Raw genomic sequence first — 20,923 nt, forward strand, 5'->3', positions numbered from 1 at the left:
ACAACATAATGTTAGACTGCTTTGAAGACATTCACAGACTCTTTGCTGACATTATGAGCATAGTCTTGTATCTAGAAAATGTTTCTGAGACACCTTCCCCTTCCAGAAAATTCGTAAGGGCTAACACCTCCTTTTCTGACCTTGCTTCACGGATGTGAAATTTAACTTTTCAGTATTAAAGAATCACTATAAAATTCGTCAATCTCTGGTGATTTAGACCGGCTGAGGATCTCTCCTAAAATGTTAGGCATTCTTAGGAAAAATGGGGGGCTCTTGAGAAAATCTGCTGCACTTTTTTAGAGAAGTTATACCTACAGTTTGATGAAAAGGAGGAGGGAGGATTTTTGGTAAAATACTCCCCCCATCATCATCTCCTGTTTTTCATCCAGCCTTATTTTGATCATGCTTCTGTAAAAGTTTTCTCAAAATCATAAGCCATCATACTCAAGGGTAGGTTGTGTTAATTTGTCTTCCCTAATAGTTAATTTATCACATGGAAAGCACTTTACTGTCAGAATCCAAATTAAAATCCTGTTCAGTCTTTTCATTATTCAAAATCCAGTATGCTAGTGAGCTTGATGCTTAGCATATTTTGAAACATTTGGTGGGCTGAAAAAAAAAATAAGGTTGAGAGCTTCACCTTTTTAGGTAGAAGAGTGGTAATTGTATAATTCTAAATCTTTAGCACTGATCCCCTCCATGATTTCAAAGAGTTTTCTGTTCTCTGAGTTGGGCTTTTTTTCACGTTAGCCACCATGTCTGTTGAGCAACTTTGTTCCTGCCTTGCGTTGTGCTGGTCACTGTACCTATTTTGTCTGCTTTGTCCTACCTGGTGCTTTGGCATTGACTTTCTTCCTTGAGCGCGTGTTGGATAGAGATATTCTGATACATGAGAGTAATAACTGCTTTCATAGAAACTGCATCCCCAAATGCTTGACAGGGTTGAATGAGACAGCTACAAAAGGTTATATAAAAATAACAGATGCAGAGAGAAATTGAGGTATACCGGAGGGAGGCAAAGGCAGATTTCCTGATACGGTGTAAGGGTGAGAGAGTGCCGAGGTCACAAGATGCAGGAAGGGCATTTCTACAGGGTGAGTGGCGGCTGAGAAAGCTTTGGCCCTGCAGTGGGGAGGCATTTCAGGGGGAACTGGGGCCAAGGCAGGCAGAGCACAGCATATCCATGTCTTGTTTTGAAAACAAATTTGGGCCAATTATGCATTGGACTTGCAATGAAGGGGCAGTCATGGGAGTAGTTTTTAGCATGGATGAAATGCAGAGGTCAAATCTTAAGTAAAACTCCAGTTGTCTTTGGAAGTTGCTGTCTCAAAGTATTGAGCTGTCTTTATCCCCAAGGGCAAACACGCCTTTTTTTTTTTCTTTCTTTTTTTTTTTTGGTGTCCCACCATGAGTTCCCACCTTGTTTCACTGGTAACACCTATTGCCACTGGGTTTATACCAGGGCCATGTAGAGTTTTTTACCCGCCGGTACCGTTTCTCAAACCCTTTTTCTTGGGGTTTCCTTTTGTTTGATACATTGCAGTTCCCCTCTGTTCCACATTGCCATCTGACTGCCGTCTACCTACACCTCTCCACAGGGCTTTACAGGCTGCTTGTTGTACTTCGCGATAAAGCAGCATATTATTTGTGCTTTTACACTTGTGACGTTTTGGAGAGGGCTTGGTTTATTGCAGGATCTTTGTGTATTTTGATGTGTATTTTACATACTTAGATAGCTTTACTTATAGTGACATTAATACGGAATTGCAGAAACAAACACAGCTGTCCTAGTGTTGCTATTTTAAGGAGAATTTGATGGGGAAATAGTTTGAGCATAAATCTGTGACAAGTCTTTTAAAATATAAAAGAACAAAGAAGTAAAGTTCTTGGAGAGAGATGTTAGAAAATAAACACTTGCTTAGCTTGTGAAGATTTAGGACCTGATCCCCTGAGTTGCTGTAAATCTGACTTCCGTAAGAGGTGGGGGTGTGCAGGATGATTATCTGCTAGGTGGGGCACTCTCATTTCACACACACTGCAAGCCCACAGCAGCAGAAAGTGTATTTGCCCATGGGCTGGTCTTGCACAGACATTGCAGGACACACTGTCTGTTATTAGTGGGTCTACAGTAGGAGCAGAAGAGCTGGGTGGGTTTATGGTGGAGATATCAAAATATTCCTTGGCAGCTCTAGGCGTAATTGCTGGTTCTGCCATGTGGTTTCTGGCTGACTTTGCATCACCTCATTTTCCTCATATTTCTGGATTACCAACAGAGAATTTTGGCCAGGAAACTTAGAAAGGATGGTGCCTCTCTTGGGGGGAGGTCCGGTCCCACCTCAGCCCTCCATCTGCTCTAACAGTGTTTCCCAAACAGTTTTGCTTTCATACACTCACACCAATGAACTCCCGAGTGTCTGTGCCTCCCTCCTGAATGCCATGGAATGCACTTGGATGTGGCAACTATGAATCACATACCCTTTTCTCCTTGTATCTCCCAGCAAACTCCACTTGCTTCCTCCCCCTATACAGGGATGCTTCTATTCCTTCCTATACAGAAACACTGCCTATCTCACCCACACCCCAAAAGTCCCCAGATGTTATGTCTGAATTCAGTGATTATTTTAATTTATAGTGCTTGGCTTAATGTATCTTAAAACACGTGTATTTTAACTAGGAACTCCCCAGGGACCTCGTTCAGAACTAATTGCTTGCTGTTTGTGCAGTTCTTCAAATATGTAAAATGCTCTGTGAGGGATCGGAATTACTCAGCTCTGCTCTGGTTTGGTCTTAAAGATGGGTAGGGGTGTCTAGCTGAAGTGTAAGCCTGGGAATCAGGATGTATCGACCCTCATTCTGGCTCTGCAGAGACAGTATCATTTTAGGCAAGTTAACTAAACTGGCCTACAGCTTGGATTTCCTGTATGGGAAGGATAATGATTTTATTTTTAATTGGACTAAAAATGCATGTTGAAGGGCTGAATACAGAAATGGTTGGAAATTACAAATGAAATTTATTATCATAACCGTTATTATTGTACGTCATTGAGAGTGAATTTAGCTCAGATCATGTTTTCCCCCAAAATGGGGTGGGGGGGAGATAAGAGGATTTCTAAAATAGCTCTGAAAAAGTCTTTTTTTCTCATAATTTTGAGCATTTTCCATCTGCTGTGAGCACATTCCTATTTTATTTCCTAAATATATTTTCCTTCTGTTTCTATTTTAAAGTTCCTTTTGCCAAGATTTTCCTTCCCAATTACTGCTGCCGGGAGTGTTGCTGGGGGTGTATTGCAAACAAGCATTTACCTCTCAGATTTTGCAGTTAATTGACTGGGAGGCAGTGGAAGTCCCTGCACCACTTCCGCTAAATGCTCGGCTGTTTAAATCCCTCTTGCAGCCCTTAAGTTGCTTTGCAGCCCTGGTGATTACTTGTACCTTCTCCTTTCCTTCTGTTGTAATAACTGAGAGAAGAGGTTTAGAGTGGCCAAATTCATGGGGTCGCATACATTTAAGGCTGGGATTGCATTTTAGAATAGTTTCTGGTCGTTGCAAGTTGGCAGGCTGGGGACGCTTCTGCTTGCCCGCTCCATTCAGTCTATCACGTTTCCATCTTTGTATTCCACAGTAAATGGAGGACACACTGTTCAGGGAAAAAAACACTGCCGGGGTACCAAATGTATTCTGCAGTCTAAATTGAAAGCAGCTTCCTCTATTCTGCATTTATAGCTGGAGAAGAGGGCTAAATTCACTTGTGAAGCCGTTGTTTCATTGATGCCCTGTTCTGAATAGCTTTGACACTTCCCCCCCACCCCACTCCCAGCTACCTCCTCTTAAGATCTTATGGGCATAAGTGTCACGAAAGGCAGTGCTTGAGGATGTCACATTCCTGTTGGACCTCCTCCACCCCTAAAGAAGAGAGTATCATGAATAAATAGTAATCACGTCATTTGTGATACAGGCTGTGGGTACAGGCTGTAATGTGAGGGCCCTGTTGCAGGCTAACTTCTGGTGAGCTCATTCAGTATTCCTCTGTCTCATTTACATTTCTGCTAATTGTGTTATCAAAATGCCCCATAAGTTGTAACGTTTTAAAGGTGGGCAAGTGCTTTTTAACAGGACAGTTTTCTGTCTGAAAATTCTGCTTTTCAGAAAGCAAGTATTCCATGGAAATGAAATGTCAGTTTTGCCAAATTTCCAACTGGCTCTCGTGTTTTGTTCCTTTTTTCCTTCACAATTATCTTTGTAAAAAAGGAATTAAGCCATCTTAGTGGTAACAGTTACTTCTTGGGTCATGCTTCTGTGAAATACTTCAGTAGATCTTTTCCATGTTTTCAAGCCCAGAGATGGCAGAATTTTTGTCAGTTGGTAAATTTAAAGGACATCAGGTTTTTCTCAAGCAATTCTATTTATCCTCGCATCTCCCTTTGAGTTGGAAGAGCAGCACTTCCCAGTATTTTATATGTGGGGAAGGGAGGTGTAAGAAAACTAAATGATCCACCCAAGCTTATAACTGAAGCCTGGCATAGAGCAGGGCAATAAACCCGGTGCCTGGGCTCACGCACTGGCCATTCACCATCATTTCTCCGGTTAGTGTCAGCTCTGGTAGGAATTTCTTGTTCTTTTGCAAAGCCTCAGTCCCCAACACTTACAATAATTTTTGTGCCTGTGGAGTTTGGGGGCAGATTTAGAGATATGAATCACTTATCTGAAGAATAGTAGGCTCAAACCTCCCATATGTAGGCTGGTTTAATTTGAATTTCTTGACTTTTCCTAAGTGAGAAGCTGAATTCAGTTTCTTCCTTCTTTCAACCTTCCTGGCTCTACTGATATCCAAAAATGCAAAATGACATCTTGTCTCAGCCCACCAGAGCAGATGCATTGCAGGGGATTAGACTGGAAATTTTCCTAAAATGCAGCGTTCTGAGACGTTTTTGGAAAATGTAGCTGGGGAGCAGAGTATGTGATGTTCACTTGATGCTAACCCAGCAAGACGGTAGATAGGCAGCAAGCGAAAGCTGTAGGCACAGTCAACAAGACAGCATTGCCAAAAACCAGAAGGCCTCTTGCTAAGGGACAGTGCCCTGAAGGAGAAGCCAAGTGGTGAGCCAACAGGACAGGCATCGGGACAGTCTCATCTGCTGTCCAGACAGGCCAAAAGCATCTTGTAGCTGAATTCAGATGCAAGAGAAGAAACAGCAGAGCTCCCTGGCTGAGGGAGGTAGACACAGCTGAGGGGTTGGCCCAAGAGGGACACCAGTGTTTTGGGGTACAGCATGTCCAGAGAGGTTGGAACAGCCGGGTGTGTAGATAGATGCGGATATTTGAGGTTCTTGCATCCTTACCCCCTACGCTGTGTGGGGACCACTGATGGAGGTAAAGAGGAACAGCAGCTTCAGCTTCCATGAAGAAGGGAGCTGCACAGGGGTCCTGCATGGTTAAAGCCCGCTCAGGTGTGGCAGGGAATTGTGCCATGTTGCTTTTCATCCTCTTTGGGGTAAACTGACGTGCTAGATTCGGATCAGAGTAGAGGAAAGTAAATGCTGCAGAGTGAAGATATCTGTAGCACAAAAGCTGTGTAGGAGGACATAACAAGCTTCTGACAGATGGAAAAAGCTGATGAATCCTGAAATCATGGGCAAAATCCAGCTGCCCTGCCCCACTTCCCTGCCCCCCCCCCCGCATCTCCTGCCCTTCAATTAATCTTTAATTAACCAGGGCCTTGACTTGGGTGGAAAGTTGGGTTAGAGGTTTCCAGACATGTTGTCAAGAAAAACATGAGAAATTGAGGGGGTGGTGGGGAGGCAAATTTGTTAAAAAATATAATTTTGGCTGGGAAAGAGAAAATTCAAAAAGTGGTGTGGTTTTTTTTTTTCCACTCAGGCCATAATGATTTTTTTCCAAGCGTGGTTGACTAAGTCTAACGAAACAAATTATTGAATCCGTTGCTGAAGGCCTAATTCTCTATCTCATGTAAATTACAAGTCAGTCTGAAATGAAGCTATGTAGGTGTCTTGTAGGAACGATTTGGTCCAGTGTAATTACTACAGAAAAAATGAATGTTCCCCTGAAAAAAGAAGGGAAGATGATAGGAAAGGGGCACATAAGCTTTGAGGCATGTTGTTCGGAGCTATGAATGTCTGTGGAGAAACATGAAGGAGACAGAAAAATACCAAGTAAAATTCTCTCCTTACAGGATACATTTTTCATCAGATTGGTTATGCCAGGCATGGATTTGGTCCATCAAGTCAGTAAAGCCTTACAGGCAAAAATAAGGATATCATAAAAGCAGGATGAATGAATTCCTTCTCAGAGGAAAAGACCACCCATTGAGCCTTGAAGTTGCTTTGATCCAAACCCATGAGCTCAGCTAGAACTTAAAGGAAATTCTTAATAGTGTAATGTGAGCACCAACTGGCCACAAGGCATCGGGGCAAATCCATCACAATTCACTGTTAAGTAACGCTTCAAGTCTCAGCAGTGCCGTTTCATTCCACCATACAACTAAGAGGTCCCTCTCGGCTTTGCTTTTAATTAATTAAGTCACAGTAGTGGCGAACGTGGCGCTATAGCAGTTGCTTTCTGCCTAATTGTTCTCCAGGCGTATTTGCAGCACTCCTGTTGAAATCCCAGGCTTGTTTCAGGAGTCAAGCTGCACAAATGAAGTCCCTGCTATTAAAAGCAGTTTGTTTCCTATTCCTTGGCAATCTGTTCCTAACGCTGAGCCCTACTGGAGCGTGGACTTTTTTTTGGCTTTAAAAAAAAATAAAATAGTGACATTTACCAACTACCAAGCTGCTTTCAGACTCTAGCCATGCTTAGGAAATCAAGGTTTTCCATGTCAGCATCATATTTTCAGCAGCAAGAGTCTGACGTGCCCATTTTGATAGATCCCAGTACCATGGCATAATTATTTTCATCCCTCAGTCCCGGGTCTAGGATAATGTATTCCTTCTCTCTCCTTCCTGCATTATGGTCTTTGAGCAGTGAAACACGTTTTTTCCATGCAGATCACTAATATTAAAAGGCACCTTGCTCCCAAAGGTTTGCGGGCAGGAGGATGTATTTAATATCACAGTGCTTTGATTCGCCATCTTAAACTGCAGGACAGACACAACAAATTAGATCAACTAATGCTTAGTCACATCTGTTTCGTTTGTATCAAACTGGTGCCACTGAAGCAGAAAGCATTCTTATTCTCTCCACATTGTTCAAGCTGAAAATTAACTGGCTTTGCACATAATGAAACTCATACTTCATCTCTTTAAAATGATTGGACCCGTTCTATATTTTTAAAGCAGAGTGACTTACAGTTGCAATGTATCAGTCTATTACTAATGGAAGAGGGAATGTTTCCTCTTTCATCTTCCTTGTTTACCTTTCTGGATTTATTTGTAGGAGATCTGTAACTAAAGCGATCCCTGTTGTTCCCCAACAGAATTAGGACAGCCCCAGGTGTGAAGATCATGGACATCAGAGTCAGTGATGCAGACCAGTGGGGGGTTCAAGAGGAGACGGACAGCGCAAGGACCACTGCCACGATCACATGTGTGCACAACGACCCAAACGCAGAGAACAGGTAAGCTGCCAAGCGCTTTTGTGCATTAACCCTTGCTAAAGTGCTGTGAGACACATACAATAGCTTCTTTAGTGAGTTGTATTGCTCTTTTAATAGCAGTATTTCTTCATCCTCAGCCTCCTTGGAAAAGCTATAGGTGATCTGATGAGAGCTTTTTTCCTTTTGTTTCACTTCTGAGCTTCGGAAGTAGATGATCTAATTAAACTGGAGGCAGCCAACTAGTCCTGGCTCACATTTGCTTTTCATGCACCTTCAGGGCAGCAGCAGGATTCCTGTTGCCAAAGAGCCAACAGAAAGAAATGGATTAAAATAGAGAAATATGAAGAATAATTGAGAGCGATATAGGACAATGCTGTCTCCTTTATTTGAAAAGCTATGAAAGTAATAGCTATTAAGTGTTATTCATTATTGCTGCAGAACACCTATGAGTGTCTGTGAACTGTCTCCTGAATGCTGTGTACGTTTGTTATGGTAATGCTCCCACAAGCTATATCAAAGGTAATGAGAAATTTACATTGTTCGTCAGAATTAGGTATTGTACAATACAAGCAATTTCTCTCCATTATCATGCAGTTACTCTATACTTAAAGTACACTGTGCATAAATTTAGCTTAAAATTGTATCATAATTAGGAAATCACAAAACTTTATGTCACAATTTTTATTTGAGGAGTCCTTTGCATCCACCTTTTTCTGAAGGCTCCTGTAAGGGAGAAAAATGGTTGTTAGTAATTATTTAGACCTAGGAGGATTGTTGCCAGAGGTTTGGAGTGCAAAGAGAGTTTCTACTCTGTTTAGTTTCTGAAGCTGTATTTGAGGAACAAATGAATTCCATCTAGCTCTGGGTACCTGCGATACACGTGTTGAGGTGAAAGCTATTTATCCATGGGTTTGCTTTTTAGCAACAGTGATAAATAGGCACTGTTAAGGTGAGAGTCCTCTTGGATGTGTAAAACAGGCCTGATGAATAGGAAGCAGAAAGTGCCTGTTTCTCTCCAGTAAAGATGCGGAGCGGAGGTGACTGAGTGGGACGCAGACATTTGCATTGTGAATGTGTGAAGTGAGGGGAGGTGATTCCCCGCTCAGCGTCTCTGGTGAAGTCAAGTGCTACAGAGCTTTCTGGCATGAAATGCCAGGCAAACCTTTCCGTTCATTAGCACTTCTTCCCCATTTAAAGAAAGAAGGGGGGGTCCCCTCTTGTTTCCTAAGTACATTTGTCAAAGTTGCAAGTCTGAGGTTGTGATGTAGGAAATTCAAGCCACCTTCCATCATTATTTTGCTGGGGTTTCATGGGCTACTGTACTGATAAAGCAGAGCTCTCGCAGCTGGATTTGGTGCTGTATGCTTTGTCTCCAAATCCTTTGTCTTTCGGCAAGATTTCCCAGTTCCTCCAAAAGCTGTTAAAGAAACCAGCAAGTCCCTTTGGTGGGGGGAGAGCTCAGCCCGCAGAGACGCTGCCTCAGAGGGGAACCTTCGCACTTGTTCTGGAGCTGCGCGATGACACATGATGGCTCCAGCAGTGAAATCTCAACCTGAATTAGCTCAGGCGGCTGATGTGGGTGATTGTGCAGTATCTGCTCTCTGCTGAACGTTGCAGTCAGGTTTTTTGCTAAAACAACTGTGACCTCAGTTCTGTTCCGAGCAAGGTGGAAAGCCATCAATTTGAAAGTGAAATGCTGAGGTTAAAGGAAAACTTAAGATCGTTTGGTGTTACAGAGGAATCTCTCTATTGAAATGAAACAACTATTTTTAAAGTTAGACCAAAAATAGGGTGAACACTGAAACGTATTGCCTTGTACGTGGTTTCACTAATCCATGAAATTATACCTGTCACAGTAACTTAGTTTTTATTAAAACTGATTTTTGCTTTGTGTTGAACTGTTAAATGGCACAAAAGCAACGAATCTCAAGTTAATTAATACTTTGACCCTTTCCTTTGTGAGATTAGTTTAATATTTTTGGATTAATTAAAGTATGCAAATAGAAACTGCTGAAAGATCGTTCCCAGATTTGCAAATATTGTAGTGCTTAGAGTAAATATTTAACTTTGATCTTTACTTTAATTTGCCTTTTTGGTCATAATGGTGGCCCTCTTGTTTCTTTTGTAGAATGTTAAGTGTTTATGTGGGAGTTCTGTTGTTTCATTTAAATGAGCAGAGACCTGAACTTGCTTCTGTTAAGGTCAATGTGGCAAAACTGTCTCTAGACGTGATTAATCTGTTCCTCCTTTTAGTAATTCAAGGAGCTTCATTAAAGGCAGTTTATGTATGAGTAAGAGTGCAGGATCAATCTCTTTCATTGCAGAGCAGAAGCTATTAGTAAACAGAACCGTATCTACCTCGGGGGAGACGTTTTTTTTTCTCTCTTGGAAGTAATTTCAGTTCTGCTGACTTGCCCGGCGTTACGCTGGTAGTAGAGAAGTGGGTAAGCCAGGACTGAGCCTCTGAGCCCAGATAGTTTTCTTTGAGGAAGAGATGGCCGAGTTTGCTATGGTTTTGCAACCCCCCCTTGGGCTTTGTGAGGGGGCGGAAAGCCCCGGCAGCCCTGCAAGCCGGCTGGCTGGCACGGCTCCGGGAGGTTCGATGAAAGTGAGAAACTCCAGCAAGTCACAGCTGCATTCGCCGAAATCTCTGACTATCCTCCTTGCCCTTAGCTCAGAGAGAGGTCTGTTCTCCACTGCTTTGCACTTCGGTTGCTCTTTCTTCCCCAGTGTGCAACTCTGATAAGAGCCACCGACAGACACTGCTTGCAAGGAGAACAGTGGCTTTGGACTGTGACATGTTTGTAATCCAGTCTGCATTCCTCTTAGCCAGTGTTATCGGCTGGAGCCTTTTCAAATTTGCTTACTTTTCTAATCTTTCTCCTTCTCCTCTCTGCAGTGTTATCGTTATCATGAGTTTTTCATCTCCATTTCTCACATTTCCCTACGCAAATTGAGTGTTCATTAAAATGCTTTAAATTAAGACCTTTTCTCCTTTCATGCAATGTGCATCATGCCTTTTCTGTGCATTATTTAAAAAAAAAATTCCTTATCACAATGTTTCAGGCAGTTTACATTATATTCTATTAAAAATCCATTTTGTCCAAGGTTGTCACAATTCATAGATTAAAGCTTTCCAGAGTGTGTTTTGTTAAGAATACATTCACAAATTCACCTCTTTAGTAGTTCCATAAGCTTGTATTTAAAACCTCTTTTTGATAATGTAGTTGAACAAAGAGCATAAAAAGAAGAGATTTATTTTAAATATACACACACAAGTATATATGCACACATCTATTCTGATCTGTGTGGACCCTCACTTTGCCCTTATTGCTGCCATCTCAAAGGACTTTTTTGGTAGCTCATTGAGCGAGGAGATGGATTGTTGCCATCTGCATTTATTCTCCCTCGTATTCTCTCCTTGGGGCGGAACTCTGTGAATCTCATTTTGGTAGGGTTAGTTGCAGCAGTGTGTTTTGTTTCAAAAAGGCACAGTTTCTACTTCAAGCACAAATACTCTTACATTATGCCTGCATCTGGGACCCAGCACTTATGTTCCATAGGAAAGGATCTTTATGGATTTCTGCATTGAGTGCAGAGTGCATCTTACAAGGAGTAGAGGATGTCAGGGCTGGTGGGCTTAGATAAAAATCGAGTGCTTTCAGCCTCCCATGCAGAACAGCTGTGTTTGTGAAGGACTGGGATCTTACCCTGTGGTGTAGGGCTATATGTTGAATTATTGCAAAGAATGCTTTTGAAATGCAAGGCCAAAATTTGGGACTCTACCAGATAGAAATCCTTGGTTTTTTCATGAAAATGGATCCTATTTTTGTAAAGACCATGCAGGCTTTTTCCACTGTATTTGCCAAAAGATGGATTGAACCTTGCAGTTCTTCTGTCCTTTGCACTTCAGAGTTCTCTGGAAGCATCTCAGGAACGTGCCACAAATTAGGCTGCAGCAGGACTAGGGCAAGAGGGCTTGAAAAGATGCCCTGAGAGCGTGGTCTGTCTTTGGCAAGCTATGGTACCTCATAACTCTGCGCTGATATCCAGAGGAATGGGATTTCAGGAACTTTGCCAGAGTGATTTAGCATTTTATAGGATTAGGTTATTTCAAATCATTGGTGAGCAGGAGCTGAGTTTCCATGATCTCATTTGAAAGGCCCCACAATACGACATATTTCATGGTGCTCGATGTCTCCTTGCTGGAAAGCTGAAGAACAAAAACTTAATGTGACCTGGCCTTTGGTTCAGGAGAGATGAGATGGCACAAACACAAAAACTTAGGCCAGAGTGTTGCAGCTCTACTTTGAAAGGGAGTATATGAAGGGATCATTTTCCTTACTCAGGAAAACTGTCATTAAATTGTGTTGGATTATTACCCAGGTGAGGAGAGTCTGATTCTCTGACAAACTAGTACTTTAGTCAGAAAGGTTATATTTATGCTAACTGGCAAAGTTAATATTTATGCTAACTAGCAAAGTTAATGAAATTGATTTTACCTGCAGTGCTGAGTATAGTGTTATTGAGACCAAACTGGTTCTTCTCACTTAGGGATTATTTTATCTCCATGTCAATAATACAGCTTCCATCTCTCAGGATACCCATCACTGCATAAATTAAACTTGCATGATGGAGACTCAGAATGCAGAAGTAGGGAGGGTGAAATCTTCAGAGGGATTTTTTTCAAGTGTCCTCAGAAGTATTTATTCAGTTGCCTGGAATTTTTTTTTTTTTTTTTAATTCATGCAGACCAGCTCAGCTGTCTGGCATTTTATATAATCTATCTTTACACTTGAATAAAAAATTAAGATTCTGTAATGATCATTCCGTTTCTGTACCATTTTAAGAGGTGTTCACAGAATTCAAATAATTTAACTGACTTTATAAAATTATAATTGTAGTGTGTGTATCTAGATATCTTTAAATCAGGAAAAGCAGTTATTTCATGTATTTATAGGTATGCAAACAGATCCTTCTATTTTAAAATAATTCACTTCTTTTTCTGTGCTTGGGAATACCCTTTGAACCAGAAATATCACTCAAAAGGAAGATGTAAAGTTGGCTGCCAGTTAAGATATGTGCATATATTTATTTAAAGTAAATATGTGTTATTGGAGCTGATGATCGACTGAGCAAAGATGTTGTATCATTTGGTTTTGATTTTAAAGCTGTGGATGTGTCTCGAAAATAAGAGCTGAGGTTCTCTGCACTCCCTCCTCACTTTGACAGACAGCTTTGAGACTCTTATCACTTTATTGTGGGAAATAGCATTTTCCCCACTACATATTCCAGTCCCCACTTTACCGAGGGCAATAAGCAAACACTCCACCTGAAAGCCCCTGGGTGCTATGAGGCTTCCTGGCATTGGCTCTACCAGATTTGAGCTCTCTCACACAGCTTTTTGGAGGTGTTTCTACACTGAATTCTCCACCACTCTGCTCCAGAATGACATACTTGGGTCCTGTGTTGCCTCCAAGCTCATATGCCATCAAAAAATGGCAGTGTGGTGCAGAGATTCCCACTGTCTCCAAAACAGAGCCTGCTGCAGTCCTGGTTGTTTGATGAGCTGATTTGCTGCAGTGACTTGGCCTTCCCGAGGATGCAGCTTGGCTGCGTCTGGAGTGTCTGTGCTCTTGGTCGGTACAGCATAGGGCATGCTGAAGCTAGAACGAGGAGTTTGGTTGCTTATGTAAGATAAACAAGCCTATAAGGATGGGTGGCTGCAGCCTGCTGTAGCGTACAGCAGTGTGCTGTTAACCACACTGGGGAAGGCAGCAGGACATGCAGTGAAACACTTACTGATGTGTTTATTGCCAAAGGAACTTGCTTGGCCCCAGGACACTGAGCATGTAAAGTTCCATCAGCAACAACAGTTGGCTGACAGAAGATCAATGGCATGTGTTGCTTTACACAAAAGAGCAGTAACTGGTACAGACAGACAGCCTCGCTCTGTCTTATTTTAGGCCCATGCAAAGGCAGTGGGCTGGATGCCATTAAGTTCACATAGCACTAAAGTGAATGAGTAAGAGGAGCAGAGGGAGCAAAGAAACACAAGATGTGTAAAGCAGACAGGAAAGAATAGAGAAGAGCTGAGGAAAAAAAGCCGGGGAGATGGGGAAGGGAAAGCTGATGGCTGTCACCCCCTGCCATGCTGGTCTGATGTAGGTGAAGTAGTCAAGACTTCCTTAAGGTCTCTTTCCACCATGAAAGCCATACTTCCATGAAGCCATACTTCAGCTACTTTGAAAATGAAGGTTTGGAATTGAAAAAATAGAAGAGCTTAAGGTGTGGGAAGAAGTCACAGACTGTGTGGTACAGTGTACTGTCTTGGGTGTTTCCCTCCTATTCTTACGCACTTGCTGCTTTCCTTAGGTCAGAGGTGTCATGGGCAAAGAAATGTGCTTTGAATGTAGAGTGCGCATGGCCTATAGCTCCTGCAGGAGTTCATTCGCTGGCCTTTGGCCAGACCCCAAGACAGCACTGTCTCTTGAGCCATGGATGAAGAGGATTTTATCTTTAATGCACCAGTTTTAAGGCTGTGACCTCTGTTACGAGTGATGGAGTCTGTTCTGCTTTGTGTAAAGAGTGTTCCAGTGAGAAGCATCCATACACATTTTCAAACATAAATGACTCAATAGAGTCACAAAGAAAACCTGAGTTATAAGAATTTTAACTAACCTTTATTCTTTACATGTATACCTTTTTGTATAAAAGAACCCAAGCCTGCTTGGAAATGTTTCTGTAAGATAAAAGCACTGACACCTCACAGTAGCTTAGAAAGGACATAAAAAAAAATAGACAAATTAACAGCGGTGAGAAGAACAACTTATTGTAGAAAACTGTGGTTCTAGGATCAAATAGGAAGGTATCATTTCTGGAGCGTCTCTCCTTCCCTCCCCCCCCCCCCCCCCCTCCCTCCACCCCCACCCTTCATTCAAGGCCAAGAACAATGAAATTGTCTGTCCCTCTCCTGTTGGGAGCCTAATAGCCTGATAACCACATGATTTCTCTCCTGGCCAGCCAGCTCTTTCGGATGGCTGTTTCTTCCTCTTTCTTAGTTAAGCTCACTGCTGCTCTGGTAAAGACTCCAGTAGAGATGGGTCAGAGGGATTACTGACTGGTAGTCCAGATAATTGCTTCCTGGTCCCAGTTCACCAGTCCGAGAAGGTAATGACTGAGTGACTCTTCTTATTCCATCCTTTCTGTGCTGGTACGGTACCTTTATTATGACCCAAGGATATCTTTTTGAACAAATATACCTTTGGTAGTTGGAAAAACCTGTTGCACAGTGCAGCAGGGAACCCCGACAAAGTAAATATGCTGTTGTCTTGAAAATTTGGAAAACGAGGAATGTCTTGTTGGAAGAACTCAATAGTATTCACTGTATTCAGCGGCATAAGATGATACAATACAAACAGAGGCATGAAAATGACTTAGAAAATTAACATTTGATAAAGATCTCTTAACTTGCCAAACTAGTAGAAAGCTTTGTGTAAATCCAGAGAAATATGCAGAAAATTCCTTTCGAATTCTGGAATTCGATTCTTTGGAACAGAACCTGATCCAAAGCCTATTTTGAGTGACATTTCTTTTGAAAGATGAGCCCAATCATTCTGAAATGAGTCTTGTTTTTTAATTTGACCTAATTAGCTTCATTTTGGCTATATCATTCCTAGATGTGAAACTTAATATTGATGTAACAGTTGGGAAAGTTTAATTTCAGGGTAGGGTAATCTGCATAATTAGGACTGCAAGAATATAGCAGGGAGGCTGGAAGTGAATTTCAAATGCATGCTGATGAGTGAATGACTGTTCAAATAATTATTCATCCATTGGTGCTTGCATGCTTTTTCCATATTGGATGCCAAAGGGAGTGATGACATATTCAAGAGTCAATGAGCTTCTCTGAGTCTCTACCGGTTTACTGTCTGTTATTTCCTATGCAGTATATTTTAATGGTCATGAAGATTGCACGTGGGTTACCGCAGGAGGTCCATGACAAAAATCTGTACAATTCTGGAAAATTTCTAAACCTTTACACAGATATGTATGCACGTTCCAGCTGTGCTCAATTGGTAACTTAAGACTGAGTGATAAAGTCCAAGTAAGTGTGGCTGCTGAACTCATCACTCTCATAACAGATGTTCTGACTCAAGGAACAAAAGCGAATGTGTGTTGGGTTTTTGGGTTTTGTTTCTATAATTTAGTCACCTTTTTTTGCTCTCTTGATAACTTAGACTTGAAGAAGCCTTTTCTTAGGTGTATGCTGATCTGAATATACAGGAAATACAAATCTTGGTCACAGTTCATCTTATAAATGCGGGGTCTGCACATATTTAGGTATATGTGCAACACCTTTAGATATCTAACATCACCTTACTGATGGGAGAGTTTCAATGAGCCTTATGGAGATTTCAGAGGGAGGGAGAAGACATGATCGAAACCATTATGCCACAAAAGCATTACCTGATTCTTCTGTAAATGTTGTACTTACTCATATAGTCCCGGTTTAAAAACCTGTTCTTCTGGTAAACTTAAGTCTAGATTCAGAAGAGCACCTTTATGTAGCGCGCCACTTAAGTATGTACTTGGTTTTAACTACCTACCTTGGTTCTGTTGATGCCAGCTATAACGATAAAGGAGGTACTCAGAGTCAGCAATATGGGAAATAGAGACGGCAATATGCGGAAAATGTAAGTCTTGATGGTAAGCCATACTATATATAATGAGAAGCATTAATATGTCACACCTGAAAATATTGTGGAAATCAGAAACGGAAATCTTCTGTAGCGCAGAAACCTTGCTGAGTATATTGGAAGTGTTGCTAAGGAATTTATTTTTGGCAACTGTACACAGAGTTTTAAGTACCATAATTGGACTGTTCTTCGATATAATAGGACTGAAAAAGATTATTGAATGAATGTGAAATCGGGGAGCTGGTATTTGAGGTATGTTTAATTCCTACTTTTACCAATTTTTGAGTTTGACTTGTAGTGGAGCCTACTGTACACATTTGAATTCCATTTGAGATGTGTTGACTTGCTTACTTAACAGCCAGTGCATTAAAGTACAAAAGCTAACAACTCATTTATTAGGCATTTAGCCAAAATTTAAACTCATTTTATTGTTAGAAGGTGCTGTTGCTAGACTGGCAAATATTAAGTTTGTTACTTTGATTTTTTTGAATCCTCTGTGCCAAATATGTTATAAAACATCCCAGCATTAACTTTGCATAAATTATTTTTTGCTTTAGTTAGAATTTTTCACTCATTTTGCCATTGATATTCCTCACCTGTGTTTATAACTTAAAAAGATTACTAACTTAAAAAGTTATAAACTCATTTAAAATGAAAAAGGAGAAATTGGCTGATGCTTCTGTCAGTGTCAGCATATGATTTTTGTTTGTTTCTTTTAAACCTCACTGTTTCCTTGAGAAGAATGTTAAGTCGGAGTGAAGCTAAGATCCTTCGCCCATTCATTAGGGTGATGAATCCGTAAACTGAGACTTGGGCACTTTGGCAAGATCCCTGGTCCTCCGGGGTGTCCGAAGGATAGCCATGTAGAGGTTATACCACTCCAGAGGGCAGCTTGTGCCAGTACAGAAAGGCCAGAGAGAAAACGGACCTTCCAGGGAGCGCTGGTAATTAGGAAAGCTCTGTGGCAAGAGGCAAAATACTGGGGAGCACATGTGACCACGGTAGCTTCCCTGTTGGAGGAACAGCTTGCATCAGGACTGTTTGCCAGCTCATCTCACTTGGCCTGTAATGGGAGAAGAGTTATGTACCCCTTGACACCTGGCTGAAAATGTAGGCCACCAGTTTATTATAACCTTTGGACATACTACCTTTGGGAACTTGCACACAGGTACTTGAAAGCTAGCTGTGTTTGTTCTTTCTATTCAATTTGGTATACGTGGATTTTCCCAGCGTACTTGTTAAGGGGGTTGCTGTGAAATATTGCAGTCATTAAGGCAAATCGCTAAACCTTTAGCAAAAAAGCTTTCCTTAAAACCAACTGCCAATAGCTTGATCTCGCAAAAATTCCTTTTTTTTTTATTGGTATAATTAATGATCGGGCTTGATTCCTTAGAAGTTCTTGGACTCACTGGGCTCAAAAGTTCAGCACTTAGAGCTCTCATGAAGAGCTTTGTTGTTGGGGTGTTCTCTTCTGCATGTGTTGTCTAGGTGCTGCATTTTTTGGTTCTTAGCCTGTGGCTAGACTGTGAGCAGCCCTGAGCTGAGAGGCGAACACAGATCCTCCCTGATGTTTGCTAAGGCTGTGTTAGGCTGGTCTGCAATAGCAGAACTGACAGCGTTGCACTCTTTCTGATACTGTAGTTCACAGTGCTCCTGCAACTGCCGGGATGAGGCTGAGACTGCCAGGCTCCCCCAAGCAAACATCCCTGTTACTGTCAGCCAAGAAGGTGGCTACTTGCATCACCCACATGCTTAACACATTCTAGCTCTTTAGCCAAGGGAGTACTCAGCATTGCATAATCAAAAAGAATTATTTGGTCTTTTGTCTTAGGAGTTTTCAATGCAGAGATTTAACTCTAGAAGTAACTGACCTCAGCAGTGAGTGGATAGTGGAGGTATTTGGAGATACGGGTTCCTGTTTTCGCTCTCCCTCTTAGACAATTTTTGTCCATGCTGGTTTTCTAAGTCTGTGACTGGTGTATATTTTTGTTAGACAAGCACTCTTCTTAATGGTGTACCATTTAATTTCTCTAGTGACAAGAGGAAGAAATAAGTTATTCCTCTTTTAAAAAGAGTAATTTAAGTAGGGAATAATGAATGCAAAATGCTGTCATTAAAAATCAGCAGATAAGCTGATGGATCATCTGTCACTCCCAAGCCTTGCCATAAAGGAAAAGTAGATAATAATTTTTTAAAAAAATAAAAATGGTAATGATGAGTATGGAACATGCTGACTGCGAATGCCTTAATGATGAAAACTTATTTATTCAGTGAACAACACCTTGCGACTCCCTGCTGACCAGCACATTGTAGGGGAAAATAACTTCTTCCAAGAGCCTTCCAAAAAGGGTGTAGCATGAGAGACGGGGTATTTTTGTCTTCTCTGTATTTCACCACTTTTCTTGTGGCAGATATTAGTTCTATACGGTAGCAGCATACTACTGCATAAAATTGGATTTGCTACAGTATATACTCAGCTGTTTTGAGTGGGAATCACATGTCTGCATTGGAAGAGGCATTTGGGTGCCTGCAGTGGGAGATGCCTGGGTCTGACCTGCCTGCGTTCAGGTTCAGTGCTTCCAGGTATGATTCATTCAAGGGAGGTACCTAAAGCAGCCCGCCAGTATTTGTGCAATAAAAGTGCTTTTTCTCTGCACAGAACATACAGGGAGGCTACCGGGCTACCTCAGATGGATACATCTAAATCAGAGAAATATTAAATGGAGGAGGTTAATCCAAGCCTTTGTTTCTTGGAAACTTTTTGCTTCCCTTTTGATACCATTAAGGAGTTAATAATTTGTGGGATTTCTCAGCTGGGACTATTATCTGGGTTACAACAGCTTTTCCCTTGGTTCAAGACATGGCTTAGCTGAGTGATAGCCCTTGGCAAATATTGACTCTGTTTTGCTGTGTGTTGTCCTTATTAACCTACCCCAAGCTGCTGAAAATGCATTAATTGGGTTTTCCTGTTGGTTCTATATAAACTTAGTGCTGGTGTAACAATGCAAAAATAGTGACTCGGGTAGTTCATAGGTATAAGGCTGGTTTTCCCACATTGTAGGTGAGCGCCTTCACCCCTGGGCTGTTGGGGAGATGGATCTTGTAATCCTGCAGTTTTCAGAAAGATGAGATTTTTACCTGAAATGAAAAGAATGTATCTCTTAAAAACAATTTTTTAAGGAAAATTGTTTCCATCCTTATTCTCCTTTTCACTTTTGACATATACTGAACATTTTCATTTGATTACTGATTGTCATCCTATTACTGTTGTTTATGAACTGTTTATTAATCGATACTACAGCATTCCAAAAAGTCTTTTCCAACTCTGGCATCTGTGTTAGGCACCGAGTGCACATGTAGGATGCTGTCTTCAGAAGATCTCAGTAGCCTCGTACTTGGTTCAGGGCCAGGCTTTTGGAGAGCTCATTACAGAGCCTCAGCTGAACTTCACAAAGCCAAAAGCTCTGTTTTGTATGCCTTTGTATGCTCAGCTCCTCTGCAATGTGGCCAGTAATCTAGATGTTAGACTGAGAGTTGTTTGGAGTTCAGTAACATTGAAAACTTGCCACTTACTTACTTGCATGAAATAGGGCCTGCCTGTCCCAGTCCAGCATCTGATTTAGCCAGATATAAGTGCTCTGTTCCTCACAACACACCCTAGAACATCTATTTTTCTCATTCATTACAAGGAGACAGGGGAGGAGAAGTTAAAGCCCTCATCACAGTATATTCTCCATCCCACAAAAGCATTTCTATCGACTGTGTCCAAAGCTTTATGAAATGCTGCTATCATTGGGGTAATATCAGTCCTTGGCCTCTGGGAAGAAGGCTGTCATACATACGATATAAAAAATACTTTTAGTCTTGGTGGTTGCAACCAACAGCACGTCCCTCCCTGCACCTTCCCAAGTTTCTCAGAATGTTCACTCCAGCTGGATGAAGGTGGTTCACATCACGGCACATGACGGAGCAGATGTGGTCAGTCCCGCATGGCTGCAGGAACTGCCCTTTCGTTTCGTAGGGGTAGCAGCAGAGCAGAACAGGTCAGGTGCAGGGCTGCAGCTCCCTTCCTGTTTGCCAATCCACAATTAGGTCAACTTTTCCAGTTACTCATGTTTTACATATATTGTCGCCCCAAGCCAGGTGAACATATGCATGTTCTGGAAAGACTATGGTGGAGGGAAAAAAAAGTCAAATATGTTCTTAGAAGCTGAAAATACCAGCAGATTTCTGTTGATTTGGAGATGCCCAGGCATTTGTACCTTTATTCTTTGCACAAGTGTTTAAAAACACTGTAGGGCTCCTTTCTTTGTGTTCTACAGAACAAATTCTCTGATCTTTTTTTTTTTAAATATATAATAACAATAAATATCATAAAGAGCTGGAGAACTGGATGGGTGGGAGCAGGATTTCTTTCAACCAGTTGAATGGAACAAGAAGTTGATCACCTGCAGTGGGACAATTTGTGCTTTTGCCTCTTGTGATTCAGTGAATTCATGAAGCTTTTGGGTTGGCATCGGTTAGTCCTTAAGTTTTACTTTTTTGATGAGGGGATGTCTGCTGGACTTCTTCCCTCCACCCCCAAGCTCCAGCAGAGATCAACAGAACTGATGTGGTGATGTGAGCTGTAATTCTGTTTCAGCCATGATTATATGTCAGTCTGCTGCACACC

The 20,923-nt window shown here is 41.6% G+C and overlaps 1 protein-coding gene across 1 annotated transcript in view; it reads left to right on the top strand.

The window, feature by feature from the left end:
• TMEM132B (transmembrane protein 132B) overlaps positions 1 to 20,923 on the top strand; it is a 192,097-nt gene that overhangs the window by 38,039 nt on the left and 133,135 nt on the right. Inside the window, 1 exon segment of the mRNA XM_009320961.1 lies at positions 7,433 to 7,573. Within this exon segment, the coding sequence (XP_009319236.1) occupies positions 7,433 to 7,573 (141 nt within the window).

Source organism: Pygoscelis adeliae, unplaced genomic scaffold (genome assembly GCF_000699105.1).
Source record: "Pygoscelis adeliae isolate BGI_AS28 unplaced genomic scaffold, ASM69910v1 Scaffold353, whole genome shotgun sequence".
Lineage (NCBI taxonomy): Eukaryota > Metazoa > Chordata > Aves > Sphenisciformes > Spheniscidae > Pygoscelis > Pygoscelis adeliae.